This window comes from Giraffa tippelskirchi, chromosome 9, assembly GCF_054371585.1.
Source record: "Giraffa tippelskirchi isolate mGirTip1 chromosome 9, T2T-mGirTip1v1.2.pri, whole genome shotgun sequence".
Classification (NCBI taxonomy): Eukaryota; Metazoa; Chordata; class Mammalia; order Artiodactyla; family Giraffidae; genus Giraffa; species Giraffa tippelskirchi.
Window position 1 is genome coordinate 44,470,456 of NC_137283.1, and position 21,526 is coordinate 44,491,981.

Genomic DNA, 21,526 nt, shown 5'->3' on the forward strand with positions numbered 1-21,526 from the left:
CCTTTCCTGCCACTGTCTAGCAACAGAGACACCTCTGAACAAGCCAAGTAAGAGAAGTTCTTTCTAGACAATAGGCTGCTGTCTCAGGACACACAGAGCAGTGCCAGCTCAGTGCAGCAGTGGGAGCACAGCGGCAGGCAAGGGCAGGCTCCAGAGGTGTGAGCACTGAGGGGCAGGAAGGGTGGGCTGTGAGTGCAAAGACTGAGCTGTGCTGTGCCCACTCTCACTGCCAGTCATCTCGTGTACAGGAAGGAGGTGCCCTCAATAATTATCTTCAATAATTTGAGGAGGATAGCAGATTCTGAAAAGCAGGAGGTGAGGGGCAAAGCAAATGTTGTGAATGACATCTGTTGTTGTTCAGTTCCTCAGTCATATCTGACTCTTTGTGACCCCATGGACTGCAGCACACCAGGCTTCCCAGAGCTTCATTATCTCCCGGAGTTTGTTCAAACTCATGTCCATTGAGTCGGTGATGCCATCCAACCATCTGATCTCTGCCGCCCCCTTCTCCTCCTGCCTTCAATCTTTCCCAGCATTAGGGTCTTTTCCAGCAAACGACATAGGTATAAAGAATTTCCACCCCCTAGCAGTTTATGCCCGTAGGGCATCATCTGCCCATTGGCTGTCTGTAAAGTTTTGAAATGAATACCTTCAGGTGGTGCATGCATGTTCTAGGTCACCACACTCCCCCAAACACAACCATAATTTTCTTCTACTCAGAGTTCTCCATGCACTTACTTCACAACCCAGCTCCTGAGATCATTAATAGTTGGCATGGATGATCAACAGCACATGGATGTTAAAAGCATTGGCTTGCAGTAGCAGTGGAGAACCCTTTTTCAGCTGCCACAAAACCACCCATGAAAAAGGATTAGGCAGGCACCTGGAGAGGACACTACAGCAGTGATCCCTACAACATCCCGCTGGGGCAGAGTCTATCATCGTCCTCCTGTTATACATGGTCAAACTAGAGGCACTAAAGGGTTAAGTAAATGGTCCCAGTGACACAGCTGCAAAGTGGCAGAGCCGATCTGAACCAGCCCCTCACTCCATCCCTGTGTCTTCAACCAGCATGGCACACCCCTGCCGCTTTTGTAACTGACACACGCACTTTACAAGGAAAGAAAAAGAAGACATTGCTCATTACAGTCATCCTTCGGTCTCTACAGACAACTAGTTCCAGCCTTCAACCCCCACCCCCACAGTACCAAACTCCTAGGATGCTCAAGACCCATATGTAAAACAGCATAGCAACTGTGTATAACATGCACACAACCTTCCCTACTCTTTGAAACATCTCTAGATTGTTGATAATACTTCATACAAATGCAAATGCTAAATAAAGAGCTGCTGGCATAGCAAATTTAAGTTCTGCTTTTTGAAACTTTCTAGAAAAAAAATTCCATTATTTTCGATTTGAGATTGGTTGAATACATAGATGCAGAACTCAAAGATAAGAAGGGCCAACTGCATACAAAAAAGTTTGAATCTTTCTCCAAAAGCTCCATTTTGCAATTCTTTGGGAGAATACATTGGGTGGATCTAAAAATGTAGAGTAATAGGCTGGGTGCCTGACACAGTCTCTGTGCCTTCTCTTGTTCAGCCTAATGGAACCCTCAGGTCCCAGCTAGGGCTCACTTTAGTTGTGACTCAAATTGGCCTCACTGAATGCGCACATCATCCACTTTTGGTTTAGAGGAGCTTTAGAGAAAGCTCTAATAGCTCATATAGCTAGAACTAAATAGCAATTTAATGAGCAATGAGTAAGTGAATCAGATGCACAGATTAAATTTCCATCCAAATAACCACAGGTTTCTCAATTAAGAGGAGAGAAAGCATGTTTGGCAAAACAGTTTGGCCATGGCCACATGGATTTTCCCAGCCTACTTTCTGAATATGGCAGTGCACACAGATCCAGGGGTGATGATGATAACTTTACAGGAATCTCCACTTGCTTATCATAAAGGAATTCCAACACACCACTAGATGTTTACATAGAAAGCAATCCAGGGGGGTTCAGGCACAAGGTGAGTGTTTTAAACAGACAATAAATTCATTGGTTTTATTTTAATATACTACATTCTATTGAAGAATGGACAGGTGTTGTTTTTTAAAACAAATATCTCGTGTGGTGTAATGGGGGTAAGGTGGCAGGACATTCCTGACTCAGGCTGGCAACCTAGAAGCTTTCCAGTAAAGCGCATTCTGGTGCCTTCTCCTCAGACCTCGTGGAGGCCAGCTTTGTTTTGGGAATGATGCCAGGAGGGTTTTTACCCCACAGTGCCTACTGTGTGCCCGGTCTATGCTGAGCACTCATGCTTCTTACCTCCAGGCCTCCCTACACCCAGGAAGGGTCCCCATACTTTTCCCATTGGAAGACACCTGCTTGGAGTCACCCAGGCACGCCAGCCCAAAGGCAAAATAGACAGGAAGGACCAGTGTCTTCCTCTTCCTTGGTTTACTTCCTTGTTTGCATGAAGAACATCCTGCAGGAGCTTCTTGAGAAAGAGTGCCTAATTCCGATTTTTCAGTTGAGCTATTTTGATTCCTAAGACTTCGAGTTCACTTCCTCTCACTCCTACTTTTAGGACTTTCTCTGTTATCCATGATACATTTTTTTAAAAAATCACAATATATCATCATGGGTCATTTTTTATGGCACTTGAGAGATTTTTTTTAAGCTAACAGTATTTTTCAAAATTGGTCCCCAAACCAGCACTACCAGCATCACCTGTGAGAAATGTTAGATGTGTTAGAAATACAAATTCTAAGCCCCACTTCACATCTACTGAATCACAGACTCTGGTGATAAATCCCAGCAATCTGTACTTTATTGTTGTTTTTGCTGAGGAATAACTGACATGTAATGATTTGATATTTATATATCAAATACACTGTGAAATGATCACCACAATAAGACTGGTTAACATCAGTCACCATATATGATAACAAAATTATTTTTCTCGTGATAAGAACTTTAAAGATCAACTATCTCAGAAATTTTCAAATATGTAATACAGCATTCTTAACTATAGTCACCATGATGTACGTTATATCCCCCTCACTATTTTGTAACTGGAGCTCTGTACCTTTTGACACCTTTTACCCGTTTCTCCCAACCCTCAACCCACCTCCCAGCCCCTGGCAACCACCAATCACTTCTCCCTATGACCTTAGGTTTTTTAACTTTGTATTTTAGATTCCACATGTAAGTGCAATCATACGGCAAAAACAAAACCAAAAAAAAAAAAAAAAAAGCCCTCCAGATATCTCTATGAGTATTTTCAAAAGTTAGACAACCTTTCAATGCCTCGGTTTCATCATCTACAAACTGACATAACAATAGCACCTATCTTGTAAGACTGCTATATATTTATACTTAATGATATATTTAATTTTACATTTAAATAGGTCAATGAACAGAGATTCTCTGGTGGCTCAGTGGTAAAGAATTTGCCCGCAATGCAGGAGACCCGAGTTTGATCCTGGGCTGGGAAGATCTTCTGGAGAAGGGAATGGCAACCCACTCTGGTATTCTTGCCTGGAGAATTCCATGGACAGAGGAGTCTGGCGGGCTATAGTCCATGGGGTTGCAAAGAATCGGACACAACTGAACTACTAACTCTTTCACTTTCACAATATCAATGATACATTATTTTCAGATAATTTGACGTATAGTTACGTGTCAAGTTCTCTGGTACACTGAGCCCGTGGTAAGTATGTAATAAATGTGGGTGTGATTATCATTATTTTGGCTGCTCAAACAGTATTGCACAGACCCAGGGAATGGTATTTTTTTTCACTCAACAGTGCTTATTAAATGTCCCTTTCATACCTGATACTTAGAAGTGATCAAGGAAACTTAAATAACTGGGTACTCTTTCCAGAGGAAAATTCAGGCCACTGAGTCATTACTGGAATGGCTATCATAATGTGACTATTTTTAATATCCACTGTAACACTTTAACTTCGTGTTACACATTATAGTTTATGTAGCATATAGTCTAAACAGAAGCCAACCCTTATGAGGTTGGAAAACTGAAACTCAGGAAAGGGAAGTGATTTACATAAGGGTACATGGCCAGTGAGGAGCAGAGCAACGACCTAACCCTCAGTCTTCAAATTCGAAGTTCAGTGATCTTTCCTCAGTGTCCATTCAGTTGTTAGGGGCCTCAGAAATTTTTCAGAGTGGACGCTGAGAGCACAGTGTTGAGAAGGCAAAGGTCAGTTCTTCAGTAACTCCAGGTTCCCCATCCCTTCTCATTTGGAGAATTTCAAGTGACTTTTTTGAGGCACACTTGACTGATTCTCCAATGGCTATTAACAGTAAGGCAGTCAGTACAGAGCCATAGGGGTCTTAAGAACAATCAAGTATCTTGGCCCCCCAACAAATGTGCCCCCACACTTAGACACTGAGTACTTGAGTGAAGGTGGGACCTTCCTGAATCATCAGGCAGGAATAAAACTCACATCGTTCTTTCAAATAACAACGGCTTCCACAGCTCCACATTAGCAAATTTGAAAATCTAATATCATAAAAGCAAGCTGAAGTCATATATTTATGAACTCATTTACTCAGTCACACAAAGAACACTGATATGAGTACTGGGTACGCAGCCCACATGCAAAGATAAAGAATCTACATGCTCTTTGAGATATCACTACCTTGTCCCCAGTTTTAATATTCCATATGTAAAGTCAATCAGTTCCACTTTTTTTCAAACCATGAATGGATCAGATGGATGCAAAATGGGAAAGTGTTTATCCACTGGATTATAATTAAGTGATAAATTCATTACATTGTTTTTTTTTTTTTTTTTTTTTGGTACTTTTAAACCTATCAGAATAAATAATGCCATTCTCTGCTTTTTATTTACCTACTAAATATCTATTAAGCATCAGCCCCTGGGCCAGGGAACAGTGGTAGACATAAAAGATTTAATTATTACTCTGTGCTTGGATGCTACAAATGGGAGAGATAAATGAATTAAATACAGATAACCACACTGTATAACTGGGCTATGAAGTGAGAGCAGGAAGGAACCCCCAGAGGAGGCAGTACTTAAAAAGAGACTATAAGAATGGAATTAAGTGTTAGGCAAACAGATTCTACCATAGTAAGAATCACCTCACGTTCCTTCAAGTGGAGACTATTTTACCTGAATCAGAGTATACCACCCCAGAATATGACACCTTGGCATATGGATTATTTTGAACTTGAAGGCAGTTAACAAATAGCAGATGCAGGAAAAGCTCTATACCCTCCCTCTTTCTGCTTAAAGGTGGGGTATACATTTCCTTTTGTGAAGGTAACTTCCTTCCCTCTCCCATATCAGGAATAGGAAAACAACTCTTAATCATGGGAAATGTTCTTATCACCTCAGAGACTGTGTGAGATTGAATCTGCAAACCGGACCTTATTAAAGCAGTCCTTGTCTTCCATTAGTTTTCCCCCATATATCTACCCTCCCACAATTTACCAGCTCTAGAAGCCCCAACTTCTGGGGTCAGCCTAGCCTTCTGGCTAGGCTGCCATGCCCTCTCTTCTCTCAGGAAGCAAGTCTGCTTTTTCATTTGTCCTATTTTCTTGCAGAACAATTCTGTTCTGCCCCTCTTTCATCTTAGGCTCTGCCCTCAGGCCTCTCTTTCACTTCCTAATGGTCCCAAATCTTCCCTGAGGAATTCTGATTTGAAGGGGAACATTTGGCAGTGATCGGGCCTAGAGGGAAGAGGTTAAATGTGGTTGCCTTCTCTTAAAAAAGATAAACGACTTAACAGTTGATTTTGGGAGGTTAGAAAAAACAGAGTTCAGGAAAGAAATGCCTGACAATGTCATTGCTTTCCCTCCTGGCCTTGTGTAAAGTGGTCTGTGAGCAAAGGTTCAGACAAGGTTTTTTGAAAGAGACAAACTCTTAGCCCCAAGGCTAATTGGAGAGACTCTTACAAGACCTCCAGAATGAACTACAGCTCATGTTGCTCTGTGCAATGTAGGGTCCCCTTAATTGCTCAGTTTCCTAAATCCCAAGGTTCAAATGCCCTGTCATGGCATGCTTTCAGGACACTTTGAAGTATTTGAAGTTTTGATCTACTTAATAGATCACTTAATACTCACTGCTTGGCTTGCATGACTACCCATCAAGGTAGCCAGACCTTCCATTCAAAGTCATGAATAATGCCTCTGAGGAGTTTGATTCAAGTCCCTCAATTTCCTTCAGAAGAGAAGCTGTATAGATCAGGAATAGCATATCATGATTTTTGACACAGTGACAGCAGTTGGTGTTATATAAATTATAGGATATGATTACAGCATTTGTTGTGATAACACCATCAAAATCCTTTTGTGATGTATAACACATTCAAAATGCAAATTCCAGGATATTTAAAAGCCCATCAAATAGAATTGTTATGACTCCAGATTTAAATCCAGGAATGCTGTGGTTTCTTGTACAAGTGTGATGAGCTGAGTTTTCCTTCTGTCATTTAATACAGCACAGAAAACTCTCCCATGTGAGAGATACAAGTTATAAAATTTAAAGTTTCCTATCTTGGGTTGCCAAACTATGAGAACCTAATTCAGGATAAGTCAGGCTCCCTGTCTTCATATCCCACAGTGGTTCTGTGAGAGTTTTAAAACTCAGTAGAAGCAATGTAACTCAGGTGTGTGGCAATGGGAAAGACATTTCTAATCTCACACCAGGCATTTTAAAGACTTTGGCATCGGTAGTGTAGCCATTTGGGCTAGCTCTTCATCAGAGCACACACATACATGTGAGATACCCCCACCATGTCCCATCAGAGAGAAAAGCCCTTACCAACAAGGAGGCAACCCAGGATTGGATCCACTTGTTTCACTAATTATCCCATCTCCTTGGGCACATTCCTCAATCTGTCTAAACCTAGGCTTCCTCATGTGGAGGATGGAGATAATAAGGTCCAGCTGATTAGAATGCAAAAGCACTTAGTACAGGGTCTGGGGTGCATTTTAAGTGCCCCACACCGAGGGCTCTAGCATTCCAGTTATTCTAGCTGTGCTGCTCAAACAAGGCCTAGCTCACTGCACTGTTGGGGAGGATATTCCTGAAGGTCACCATTAGTTTTCACAGCTCAGCTTTTCTTTCTGAGTTTCTTGATCCATACCTGCCAGCCATAGCATGAGATTCTACCACAGTAATTACATCTTATTCTAGTTGTTTCTAAATGATACCATCATAAAGATGTCTGCGACAGCGAGGGACACGTTTTTTCTCTCTCTCATTCCCAAGCATAGAATGGAGCTTCCAGGCAAGACAAGCTGGACACACCACTTAGAGTAGGGATGTCGCTGCCAAGAGTGAAGATGACTCCTTTCTGCTGGGAAGGGAAATAAATGCATGACCAACTCTCTTCCCTTTCTTTTGGAGAATGCCAGAATTTGGCAGGTCTCAAATAAAATGAAGGCAGAGTTCATTCCATTAAACTCTATGTATAGAACCGTAAATAATGCTATTTGGAACTTCCAGATAATAACAATGACCATTATGGAATTCTTGCTGTGTATCTGTGGAAAAGGCAATGGCACCCCACTCCAGTACCCGTGCCTGGAAAATCCCATGGACGGAGGAGCCTGGTAGGCTGCAGTCCATGGGGTCGCTAGGAGTCGGATACGACTGAGCGACTTCACTTTCACTTTTCCCTTTCATGCACTGGAGAAGGAAATGGCAACCCACTCCAGTATTCTTGCCTGGAGAATCCCAGGGACGGCGGAGCCTGGTGGGCTGCCGTCTATGGGGTCGCACAGAGTCGGACACGACTGAAGCGACTTAGCAGCAGCAGCAGCAGCTGTGTATCTGACATGGTACTAAGCAGTCTTATCATTTTTAATCTTCACTCTATGAGATCAGCACCATTATTATTCCCATTTCACAAAGAAGAAATCCTGATTGTATATAATATATAGCTGCTATGTGGTGCACAATTTATTTAAATTTTATTATTTATTTTTGGTTGTGTTGGGTCTTCGTTGCTGCACAGGCTTTTCTCTAGTTGCAATGAGCAGGGGCTACTCTCTAGTTGCAGTGCACAGGCTCCTCATTCCAGTGGCTTCTCTTGTATGCAGAGCACTGGTTTCAGGACACCTGGGCTTTGGTAGTTGCAGCATGCGCTCGGTAACTGCAGCTCCCGAGCTCTAGAGCATAGGCTCAGGAGGTGTGGTACATGGGCTTAGCTGGTCTACTGAATGTGAAGTCTTCCCTGACAAGGAATCAAACCCATATCTCCTGCATTGACAGGTGTTTTTTTTTTGTTGTTGTTTTTACCACTGAGCCACCAGGGAAGCCCTGTGGTATATGATTTACTACAGAATACTGCAGCATAGATGGAGTGATATTAACGTGTATCTCACTGCAATCTATATCTCAGAGGTAGTCAACTGCCCTAATCAGGAATACACATTCCAGCTAGTATATAAGCAAAAGGCAACACGTCTTAGTTATTGATTTCTAATAACAGAGGTTTCGTCAATTACCATAATGGGCATTAGAAATTATTTTCATTGCTAAATTAGAGGTATCCATTCTTTGTGGATTGGTTTCACAGACTGCCAAGGCTCAGCCTTTCTCTACCTGAACCCATATAAAGGCTTTGAGAGCTCAACAGGCTCTCTCTTTGGGAATAGTGCCCCATGCCTGATTATTAAACAGTCTTGCCTCCAGTTGCCGACTCCAGCTTTTCAGTTACCTGACTCCAAACAGAAGATTAAACTGACTTCTGCAAATAATGCATTTGTTCTGATGCAAGATGTCATCAGAACATCTAAAAGGACAGAGAGCTGAGACTTGAACTTTCAGAAGTTAGTTGGCTTTTGTGCATGCTTCCAATAAATGTTTCCATGGATGGCAGAATTTGTCTGAGATCTGTTTTCACCATAACATAGAAGATTGTGAGAGGACAAATAGCCCTTGCCCTTAAATGTTGAAGGTGGCTTCCCAGGTGGTATGGTAAAGAACCCGCCTGCCAATGCAGGAGACACAAGAGATGCAGGTTCGATCCCTGGGTCAGGAAGATTCCCTGGAGTAGGAAATGACAACCTGCTCCAGTATTCTTGCCTGGAAGAACTCCATGGACAGAGGAGCCTGACAGGCTACAGTCGATGGGGTTGTAAAGAGTCAGACATGACTGAGCACACCAATCATTATGAAAAATAATCTAATAAATTTTAAATTACCTAATTGACTGGGACTGTTCACTGAAGGGACTTAAACCATATTTCCTAAAAATGAAAGCTATGACACAGTAGTGCCCAGTATAGGGACTGGCCCTCAAGTTAGTAGGTGTTTAGTCAGTGAACTAGGTAACCAAACATCTGGTTCCATAAGTATCCCTAGAACATATGGCCAGAGTAGATGCCCCTATTTGCTAACAACTACAGAGAAGGAGCAATATAGCTGATAAGAGGGTGTAGAGGAGCAAAATTTGCCATGCTAAAATGTCTCATTGGCATGAGGATTATTTTGAGCTGAAAATAATAATCATCATCATCAAGCCCCAAATGACTCAGAAAGAAACTTTGACTTTCCCTCTAACTGCCAGAAAGAATTTAGATAGACAGCCTGTTTCCAGAAGAGAACTTCATGGGAGATACATACAAAGAACATGGACTAGGTGTGGTGAGGAAAACTCTTAGAGGTCCGAGTCTACTCTGTGTCCCTTGTCTCTACGTGGCGCAGCTGACATTTATTTACCAAACGCTTCCTTTTCCATCGCCATGCCACTTGTTTTCCGCCCTCTGAAATCCCGAACTACTGCTGCTGCTGCTGCTGCTGCTGCTAAGTTGCTTCAGTCGTGTCCGACTCTGTGCGACCCCATAGATGTCAGCCCAAACTACTACTCACCATCTTTTTTGTCTTTAGCTGAAGACAATATTTAAGGTGAGGATTTCAGCCATTTTGGCAAAATACTCAGTTTTCCTGGGTCTCTTCTATGCATCCCTGTTATTAAACTTTTGTTTGATTTTCTTCTATTAATCTGTCTCATGTCTATTTAATTCTTACACCAGCCAGAAGAACCTAAAGAAGAGAAACTTCTTTCTCCCAACAAGGGCCATGAAGTCCATACATTCTGAGTGCTCCTAATTCAGCCCTAGGTTGGCTTATCATCGCAAGAAAAATGGGAAATTGACAAACTTCGTCTAGATTCCATGAAGTCTGGGGAAATCAACAGACCTTCAAAAATGTACGGTTCTGCCAATATAGCAAAGGGCTGCTGTGAACCTAATGTATTAGGGCCAAAGATACAGCCTTCAACACATTTTTGCATTTCCAGCCACCAATCTTCTTTTCCAAGTTTGTTCTTGTTTGCATTTAGTTGTACTTGTTTGAAAAATCTGTTCTTAATAATATTAATAGTTAAAATTAAGATTATTTTAACCTTTAAATAACTTAAGTTTAACAAAACCACTTTATTTTCAAAGTAAAATGATCCACATATTTTAATAACAAAATAGAGTCAGTAATCTCTCTTTAAAAGGAGAGCTTTTTAAACGCAATACAGTTTTGTTACATATGTATTGTCATGCAGTGATCAATATTTCTTAACTTGAGAATTCCATGCTTTCACATAACAGAAAACTAAATAAGAAGCAGATTGTCAAGTGCTATGATGGCAAACAGCTGCCAAAAAGCTATGGGTTTTTTTTTCCCTCTCATTCCTTTAGTATTCTGTTGCAAAAGTTAAATTGAAATACTAATTCATTAAGCATTTCTCAATGTCTTCAGAAAACATACTACTATTCTATCATATCAGACTTTCTGGGAATTTTCCTTTCCAGTCTGGCCCAGAGTAATTAACTTGGCCTGAATCAGGACAGTAATTTAAAGCAGACAGCATTTATATTTTGATGGAGAATTGACTGTTAATGCTAAAGAGGTTCCACGGACCTGAATATTTTTGCCGGCCTCTCCCAATATCAAGTTTCTTTGGAGTCCACCTAAATTATGATGATGCCTGACCAAAAAAATCACATTCCACTCTTCATCCATAAACCATATCTTTAGCAAGAAAACCACCGTTAGGAACTTTTCCATCAGACCTAAGTAATGTAGTATAAACAATATGCCTCAAGCAATCAACCCTTTTCCCAACATATTGCTTTTAACAACATGCATAGAAAGGGAGCACTGCAGAAATCTGGTTTACTCCCAGAAGTTACCCGTTGTTCCATCTAAAATCAGTGACTGCCACTGAGTAGCTTAAGCTGGCATTCAGAAAAACCAGCTGCTTTAGACCTAAACTTGATCATTCAGCTAGGTATTCAAAAGGAAAGACAAGTATGACCACTGCATTTCAGGAATAATATTTGAAACTCTGTCTTGGTACCACCACCTACTTTGTAGTCAATGTTCTTTATTATTTTTCCCTAGTTCTCAGTGTCTCGTTGTACTTTAGTGTAAAGTGGAAGAAACAAATTCTAGCAAGTAGTAAAAAGAGATTGGTGATATGACTAAAAATAAATCTCATATTGGCTTCCCTGAGCTAATACTGAGTATGTGGTACTGTGTGCCAGGCAGAGAGCTAGGTTGCAGGGATACAAGACAGGCTTTGCCCCAGGTCTTACATTATCATTGGGAATATCGACCAAAAACAATTTTTAAAGAGGGAAAAAAAGGTCTAGGTACTTACTTAAATAATTATAATTATAAATGATCATACTTTCTATGAACGAAATAGATAGGAATCTGAGATGGAAAGTCAATAGGCATATGAGGGGGATATTTTAGTTGAGACATAGAAAATGGGAATAATTTCCCCCCCCTGTAAAGGAGCAGAATGGGAGGGCAGTCTTTCCAGTTCAGAAGAAGATTGCTCAAAAGCCCAGAAAAAGGAGAAGTTTGGGGGAATTCAAACAAACAAACAAAAAGGCGACCGTATGGCTGATGTTTTGAGAGTGAGGGAGAGAAGTCGGTGATGGTGGGGTTCTGTTGATAATGATCCTCATGATCCAGTGCCTTCACTTGGAGGTAACAGACAGGAAAGTACACCAAAAACCAGGAAATGCAAAATGAATGTAAGACATTATTTGCAAGGACTTCCTGAATACTCATTATATACGCAACAACCACATATAATTCTGGCAGTGCCGAAACCTTATTTTAAAATTATTTTGCATGTTAACAGTGGGTAAGGTGTAAGGACACTTCTACTCAATAAATTCTTCCATTGGAACATCATGGGAGGTCAACTGATGAATAACCAGGGCACCTGAATCCTGTCCTTCTCAAAGGAAGGATCCTTTCCATGGAAACATTTGCTCCTTAACAGTGGGAGAGAAATAGACCGTGGGATGAGAGTACTCAGCTTTGCTTCATCTCAGGCCACCTCTAATTTGATCACTTCAGAAGAGAAATCAATTATAAGAGTGATTAATAGTTGTTTCCACCCACCAGCAAACATGTTGATGTTCCACATTTTTCGATTAGATATAATGGAAATTGATTTGAAAACATGTTCCTTTTGCCTGAATAAACTATTCTTTGCTCTTTTTTTTTCCTTTCTTTGTTGAGAACAAGAGAGAATTTGCCCTGAGGAACTAGCATGGAGCCTCATGCTTGGTCTGGACATCTTATAGGAGGGCATATCATCAGCAGATTAAGATCGAAGGAGCTCCCAGATGCCACACTGCTCACAAGCAGGTGTGAAAGGCCATGAAAGAATAATTTTTAATGGCAAGAGGAAGCAAAATAGTGGTCCTCTGACACTGTTCAATAGAAGCAGTTTAAGAGCCAAAGTCAGTTGAAATATTCTTATCTACGGTATCTTTGAGGCATGGCCTCATAGAAAATACATTTATATTTGGCACAGCAAACCTGATGTTTTAAGAGCAAAAGAATTAAATATTTAACATGGGGAAAATCTTGTGTACAGCAAGAGAAGAGAAACTGGCAGTTGATATCAAGCCACAGGCTGACTCTCTGGGATTATTTTAATTGTTCTTCATGCTGGTAATAAGAGGAATGTGTTCATTTTCATTTAAAGCATGAGAATCAGCTCTGAGAATCTAAGCTACCCAAATATCTGGGCCATGAAGGGGAAAAAAGCAGTGCAAATTTGGTTGTGGTGGCCAAAATACCTTCCTCAGCTCTCCCAAGGCACAAAGAGAGAGGTTCCTACCACCCACACAGCGGGATGGTGGGTAGAAAGAGGGCAGGGTCAAAGATGTGGGAGGCAAGAGAGGACTGCGGACATCTGTCTGGGCAACATGGGCTAAAAGGAAGCCATGAGTCTAGGAATAAAAGAGGAAAGGAGACAAGCCTCCAAGAGTTAGCATCAGAGCCCAGTTGGGGGTGCAACTTACAGAAGCCTTAGACAGGAAGACAGAAACCTACAATTGCCAACTTCTTGATGCTCCAGTAAGAAAGAGATTTCCTACAGAATCTGCTATTCACAGTCTTGGCTGACCTGTTTCTATCACGTGACCTTTTCCCATCCCTGACTGGATGGCAGACATCTGACCTCAGTGGAACCTTACTCAGGGCTAGAGTAAGTTACACCCTTTACTCAAAAATGAACTCGGATACACAAACACGGAGTTCTTTTCGTTGGGTTTGAACTAGGGCACCGTGTAAAGTACTACAGCTTGGAGAAGACTATGTTTCACCCATGAATGATGGTTTCCTGAAAATATGAAAAATACAGCAGCTATTTCAGGGAGAGGAAAAAGCACAGACTATTTGGTTTTATAATAGAACCATATTCACAGCCTCCTAATCTTTCCTAACTGGACCCATCCCAGTACCCTGTTGTAAAGGCACAGTACATTATCTACCAAAGTACTCTGTGTCTATATGCCTGACTTATCAAGGATCCATGGAAACATTTGATTAACATAGATAAAGGGCTCCAGTGCCTAAAAGCATGGAACCATGATGGATATCATACCACCATACCAATGGGAAATGTGATCCTGGTGATAGATTAGTTTTAGATTCTACAAACAAGCCACATGCAGGACTCTATTATTTCTCAATCCTTCCAGTATCAATTCCCTTTGGGACTGTTTTCTTCCCCACTCTGTGAGATTCAGACCATCAGTGAGTAGCTCCATCTCTCCTCTCAGTATGGGGCTGTGACCCAAACAATCTCCTACGGGCTTGACACAGATGCTGGAAGGAAAGGGACTATAAAGATAATGAAAGTTAGTGGATGGTAGAGACCATCTTTGTTACCCAGTAAAGAGAGCCTGCTGGGAATAAGCGAATAAGAGTCAAGGAACAAGTCAAAATAAACAGAATTGATCCCTAAATCTAGTCATGCCTCAAGAGAGAACTACATAGATATCTTGACTCTAGATCAACAAATTTCCTTTATGACCTTTACTACTTTGAGTTGGTACTGTCACTTGTAAACAAAGACTGCTGAATAATCTATCATGCTAAATTGTTATTCAGACTTAGTGATTTTGTTTATTTTAAGGGCTTATTTCCAGAAGCTATCCTTTCATTCCAGATAGTTGAAAATTATTATACCATAATAGCAGAAACAAGAACAAATCTAAAAATCTAAAAAAAAAGAAAACTTGAAATCTAAAATTTTTTTTTTTTTTCATTTTCAGCCCCAAACTTTTCTGCTAGTTGACAGTCATCCATACAGGGTATTAGAATATCTTTCCTAAATAAAGAAAATAATTTTATACCTTTGGTTCATAGTTTTGTAACACCAATTCAAAGTAGAAAAAAAAAAAAAGTTGAGCTAACAAAATTCTCTTTAATATAAAAATTTAGAATTACATGGAAGAGAATATTTGGATGAATATAAATAGCACCAGAAATCAAGAATGCACTCATTTTTAACATCACCATCCCTAGCAAAAAAAAAAAATAATTATAATAGTAATCTGTTTCAATGGAAATAAAGTACTGTAATATTTATAGTCTATGCCAGAGTTATAATGACTGTAGGGCCAGAAGTGAAGTGTCACAGCATGCTCCGCATGTTTTTAACACGGTTTCTAAAGGCTCTGGAGGCTATTAAATTTAATGAACCCATCTGCTATGAAATAGAGGTCCCAACGTAATCAGTTTCCTCCATGCCATGTAATGCAGATGGCATTCTCTGTTCCACAACCCAGCAGGACGGTTTATGTTTCTCTTTACGTGTGTCTTTTTGCTTTGATGATTTGAACTTCTTTGATATGCAGTGGTGTCTTGGGAAAAACACCGTATATTCAGCTTCTAAGCCCCAACAACTTCCTTATGATGGCTTCAACCCCCCGAGTAATTGCTTCTAGGCAGTAAGATATTGTCGCCTAAAGCAATCACCCAAATGACTCCTAAATGGCCTAGGTGCCATTCTGAGATGGGAAACCAAACTAAATGTGCAATTTATCAAATGCAAAGCATTTTCTCCAAGTTGGACTTAGTGGGGGGTGAGGAGGAGGGATACATGTCCAATTTGCAAATGTAACTAAATTGGTTTGAAAGTTCCTACAAATTTCATACAGAATTGTATTACCAGCAGAGGGGAGGGGCAGGGGGGCTTGGTAATGAATTCTCATTATTTTAAATGGTCACTTTCCCACTGTTTTCTAAAAGATTTCTTTGCTTCCCTTCTGCATGTCACTGTGGTCTATGCAAACTCCCCTGGAGGGGTTCATCAGGAATGCTGATGCTTCCTCAGTCTGATGCACAGCAAGTTGGGCAGCATCCCCAAGGTGATTAGGACCCAACTGGAAAATACAAGTCATCTGCTTACAAATGAAACAAATTCCACTGTTAATGCTTTTTTGCTCTGCACCTAAGAGATAATGACTATGCAGCACAACTTGTATTCAGATGAGAAGCCCACGGATTTCAGAATTCTAGTGTTTGCTGTTTCGTCAATTAATACATGAGATCTTATTAGATTAAACATAATTAATGTTGCTAACATTAATTCATTTATTTAGGCTTTACCACAAGAGCAAGTTGAACAGAACAGCCAGGCAGGAAACAGAATATTTAATCAGACTGGTGGTAATAATCAGGGAGAATGGATCCTGAAAGGAAAATTTTGTCCATCTTGATTTTAGATCAGGCTGGATTCATTGCAACCCTGGATTCTCATGCATAAAAATCCAAACTCAGCTTCTCTTCACAAACTTTTATCTTGATCTTGTCCAGACCCAGAACTGTATAAATTAATGTATAACTAATAAGGAGGGAAAGCACTATCCTCGCAGGTCATTTCAAGCTATTCACTTAAGTATTATATCAATTATATTATTATATTTGTTGCTGCTCATAACTGATGAGTCAAGCAAAAAGGAATTATTTTTGCCTTCACTACAAGATAACCAAACAGAAAGAAGATTTTTAAGACCACATTAATTAAGCAAACTTGTGGGATCAAGTGTTCAAATTTACTTGATAATCAACTAATACCTACTTTCTTAGTATTTGGTAAAATGATAAATAAATCAATAGTTTTACAAGTCCTAATGGAATCAAAACCACCTTCAGACTACAATGTCACAAGGAGAACCAGACTCTTGGAGACACTGTTGTTTAGCAGAAATGTTATGATGAAGAACATATATAATTTTACCATAATTATATAAATTAATTCAACCTTACTGAAATTCTTATATTATGAATGTAAAAAGAAAGCTGTTATTCTGTGACTATGTAAATAAATGTCTTAGAAAGACTCTAAAGAAAGTTGCTAAGGTAGATAATAAATATGTTCCAATATCAAAAAAAATTCCAAAGCACAGTATTAAAATGGGGTCACCATGCCGCAGAGCCAAGTGCTCCTGAGTTTGGTCTCTTTCATTACCACAAGCTGGGACACATAAGAGTAACCCTGGATTGAGACTGTCTTGGATGGGTCAGGTGGTAATGAACTTGGAATTGCTGATTCCCACACCCTCTTCATCTTCTGGTTGGTTCCAAAGTTGGTGGCCTCATCTTAGAATTGAGACTCTGTAGGTGAGTTTAGCATATGATTCCGATTTTGACTCCATGTAAATAACAAAGGGAATACTCCATGTAAATAACAAAGGGAATCTCCCCTTGCCCTGGTTGTTATAGGCCCAGAGGACTAGTTTGAAGAGGTATTGCTTCCTTGGCCAGAGAGGCACCTGTTGGAGCAGTAGCTGCTTTCTCCTCACCCAAATAGGCCAAGAGGAAGATGGCATTCCCAATGTCCTTCCTAGCTCAACAGGTTTCTCAAAACCATCAAGATGATAAAGAACCTTCAGAACATTCTACTAGGGGATTAATCTATCAGAGTTATTTGCAAAGCGGAAACACAGAGGCAGTGCTGAGCTATCACTTCAGGGACAAGCATATTCTGGGGGTTTAGTTTTACGTACATCAAAAGGTTCTTGAAGAGACAGAAAAAATGAGTTCAGTTATCTTGACCTAGCATTTTAGTTAATAATAAGCCACTTAAAGCATTATTTTATTTTAAAGTAAGTAAAGATGATTATGGAACAGAATGCAAGTTTCATGTAAATGTTTAAGATGAAGCACAAGACTTCAAAGAAAATGTCTCTGCACTGTTTGCCCAGAGCTACTTCCAGACCTTTTTCTTTGTCTCTTCTGTCAGTTCTTTAGTGGAAAAGCAGCAGTAGCAATGGGTTTTCCCTCTCTCGTAACTGCCCCCAATATATAAACATATAAATGTGTGTAACTATGTATGTAAGTATATGATTAGTAAATCTAGAGCAATTTATTTAAATAATTAACATTATCTAAAGCTAGATGTTACATTAATACAAAGCTCTATCCTCTTCCTCCCCAGGATCTTCAGGTTATGTCACCCCAGCCTGGATACTCTGTATGTGTGATGTGTCCTTCACCAAAGGCACGATGTCCATCAGCTTCTCATTGGTGACACTAATTTTACGACCACCCAATATTTTGCTGGATTCTCTCTCACTGTTTGCTTCCCCTCCCAACTAGTCAAAAATCTCTAGGGAAGCACTGTGAGACCATGAAAATATCCCACCCATCATCAAACTTTTCCCTAGGCTTAGCATCTATGGATGACTACTGCCCTAGTCATTCTTTACTAAAATGGCTGTTCACTGGTGATTTTCAATCTAATGACTCCCTCCCTCCACACCCACTAGGCAGCATTCCATCGCCCACTGGACACTCCACTCTTTCCCACACCTTCCATCATCTATGTAGTTCATCTGTCTGAAATTGGTTTATTTATCTAGAACACATGGATTTCTGTTTTATTCAAGTTATAGTCCATTACTCTCCTTTTTCTTATTTTGAGGTTCAAATTGTCCCAGAGCTGACCACTGAGAGCCCATTCATGCTGATTCTTGGGCCTTTTGACATGACTTTAGTGTCTGGCACAAAATATTTCAGGCTTTTTTTCTGTTTTATTTTTAACAGTAAGACTCCATTACATCCATGTACCAGAGTTTATGCAATCGATCTCTTATGGTTGGGGATTTAGGTAACTTTCAATATTCTGAAAGTGAAAGTCGGTCAATCGTGTCCAACTCTTTATGACCCCATGGACTATATAAAGCCTACAGGCTCTTCTGTCCATGGAATTCTCTAGGTAAGAATACTGGAGTGGGCAGCTAATCCCTTCTCCAGGTTCAATATTTTGAAATTACAAGCAATTCTGCAGTGAACAAACTTGTGCATATGTATTTTTGGAATGCTGGAGATTTATCTTCAGGGTTAATTCCTAGAAGTAGGATTTCTGGGTCAAAGAGTGAATGTACATCTTCCTTCTTAGACACGCCCCATTCTGTCATCCCACAAGCAACAAACGAGTGTCTCTTTCCCACAGCTGCACCAACAAAGTTAAGCTTTTCATTTTTGGTACTCTGATAGGTGAAAGACATGGTATCTCACCATACCTTTATTTGCCTTTTTCTTACTATGTATAAAGTTGTACATACTTCATATTTTTAAAAACCATTTTTATTATTTTTCTGTGAATTGTCTGCTCATGTCTTTTGTTCATTTCTTCTATAGGAATTTTGGGGTTTTCCCTTTAATTTTTGAAAGTTCTTTATATATTAGAATTATTCTTTATATGTGCTATACATTGCATATATTTTCTCCTATTTTACCATTTGCCTTTTGACTTTGCTTCTAGTGATTTTTTTACTTAAAAAAATTTGTGTTTTGTTTATATTAGTAGTCAAACCTATTTTTCTTTACGTTGCATCTGGATCTTGGAGTCATTGTTAAAAGCCTTTCTCTGGACTCAATATTATAGAATAATTGACTAGATTTTTGTATGGTTTCATTTTTGACAGTTTAGGCCTCTGATCCCCTTGGATTTCTTTCTTGGGCATGATGTGAAGAAAATAACTAATTCTATCTTTTTCTCAATAGCTACCTAGTTTCCCCCAAAGCAGTTATTAAGCCCATCCTAGCCCCACTGGTTAGAGATGCCACCTTTATGACATACAAAATTTCCATATGTAGGTAGGTCTTTTTTTTGAAACTTCGACTGATCTTTCTATGTATCCAAGTGATGGTCCCATAGAGTCTCTGTTCCATATTTTTCAGATGGATGAAACAAGATGACAGACCCAACTGGCTGTTCAGAGTTTGTACAAAGAACCACTGAGTGTTTGGATCACTCTGATCCTGGCTGGCCACCCTCCTCCTCTTCCCTGGCCTTACTCAATCACACGTACAAGGAAGAGATGAAACCATCACCATTGTTGTTCTGTTATTATTGTTAGTATGATGCCGACACAAATGGGGTGGCTTAGTTATTTCACTTCTATGATTCTAAACCAAACAGGGGTCAGACACTGAACAGGATAAAATCCCACAGTCTCCCTGGTCTCTCCAACACCAGAACTATTAAATTTTTCAGCTTAAGACCCATCTCTGCTCAGGGTGATTTCTCCTGGGAGAGGGCTACCCTTTCTTGACCAGTTCGTATTTCCAAGGTCCCATTGTATGCTTTAAGGTTTTGGGGGGGGTGCAGACTACTGTGCTGTCCCCCAAGATGGGTTCTCATATGCTGCTCCTGCCCTGCATTTGCCTGTAGCTGCCAGAAAAGCAGCAAGAATGAGAGAATTCATGGAGAGAAAATCCAGCCCACAGCAGCCATTAAGATCACTCTTGAGGATGGCTGTGTCTGGGTTACAGTGATTAATGTGATGCTAATCCTGACACAAATGATGGGAGAGGGGCCCTCTGAGAACATTTACAATCAATAAATGAAAAATGCCACTCCATCAGACTCATTATCACTATGAAAAATCATGCAGCAATTACACAAGAAACTCAGCCATTGAGCCATTACTTGATGATTGGCAACACTGCTCCTTTTAAACTAATTCAACATTAGAATCTTTTTTGCTTGGAATTTAGCTTTAGAATGAGCCCATGGCCACAGTTGCAATAACAATCGCTACCTTTACAGTCACCAAGGAAGCATCTTCTCACTTGTCCATGGGAAGAAAAGGCAGCCGTGGTCTCTACAGTGGCTCCAATTTACTGTCAGAACTGAGCTTTGGTTCCACCTTCCCAAGTTGAGACCCAAGATTCGTTCCTAGGACTGAGCTTCTCTGATGATGGTGAGGACTAAATCTAACATGTCTGTTAGCAACTGCCACAATGAGAGAATTTGTACACTTGTGAGACAGGAAACAAAGTAGAGAAGACAGAAGCCAAAAGTGAGTTTTCTGTGCTGACCATACACCTTTCAGAGGAGCCTATTGCATTCTCAGATATTAAGATTTGTTACCAACCTCGCGTACCAAGAGACCAATGCAAACTGTACAAAAAGAAAGACGTCATTGAACCTGTTATTGAGGAGAAACGATACAGCCGCCAACACTCAGAATAAACCCAAGGAAATTTTCCTGTGCCAGGAGGCAGCCTCAGGCTGCCCCCTGGGGTCCCCAAGCACTCACAGTGCTGTCGATGTACGCTTCAGTCCACACCACATCGTGCTCCTGATCGATGACTTTGGGCCGGCTGAGCACGTGGAGGTATTCCATGACATTTTCCTGCACGTCAGCCAAGGTGGAGATCTGGGTGAAAAATCCTGCCAAGGGAGAGGCACCTTTAGTAAAGACAGGCAGATCTACAACTGAGGAGCATGCCCACACACGTCTCCGTAGCAGTATTATGTCTCCTCTCCACCATCACCCACTTCAAGCACTGTGTTCATGTTAGAGAACAGTCAAGCAAAAAGAATAAAATAAACATCAATCACAAACTCATCCCCCAGAGTGAAAGTCACTCAATCATGCCCGACTCTTTGCAATCCCATGGACTATACAGTCCTCAGAATTCTCCAGGCAGAATACTGGCCGTTCCCTTCTCCAGGGACTCTTCCCAACCCAGGGATCAAACCCAGGTCTCCTTCATTGCAGGTAGATTCTTTACCAGCTGAGCCACCAGAGAAGCCCAAGAATATTGGAGTGGGTAGCGCATCCCTTCTCCAGGGGATCTTCCTGACCCAGGAATCGAACCACGGTCTCCTGCACTGCAGGCAGATTCTTTACCAGCCCAGCTACCAGGGAAGCCTCTATCCCTCAGAAGAATCTCCCATTAATCCACTGAAGAAT

The 21,526-nt window shown here is 40.6% G+C and overlaps 1 protein-coding gene across 2 annotated transcripts in view; it reads right to left on the reverse strand.

The window, feature by feature from the left end:
• The window catches only part of CACNA2D3 (calcium voltage-gated channel auxiliary subunit alpha2delta 3), an 871,068-nt gene that overhangs the window by 263,285 nt on the left and 586,257 nt on the right, over positions 1-21,526 (reverse strand). For both annotated transcript variants that reach the window (XM_081524872.1, XM_081524871.1), the window contains one exon: positions 20,867-21,000. In XM_081524872.1, coding sequence (XP_081380998.1) covers positions 20,867-21,000 — 134 coding nt within the window. The remainder of the gene's footprint in view (positions 1-20,866; positions 21,001-21,526) is intronic.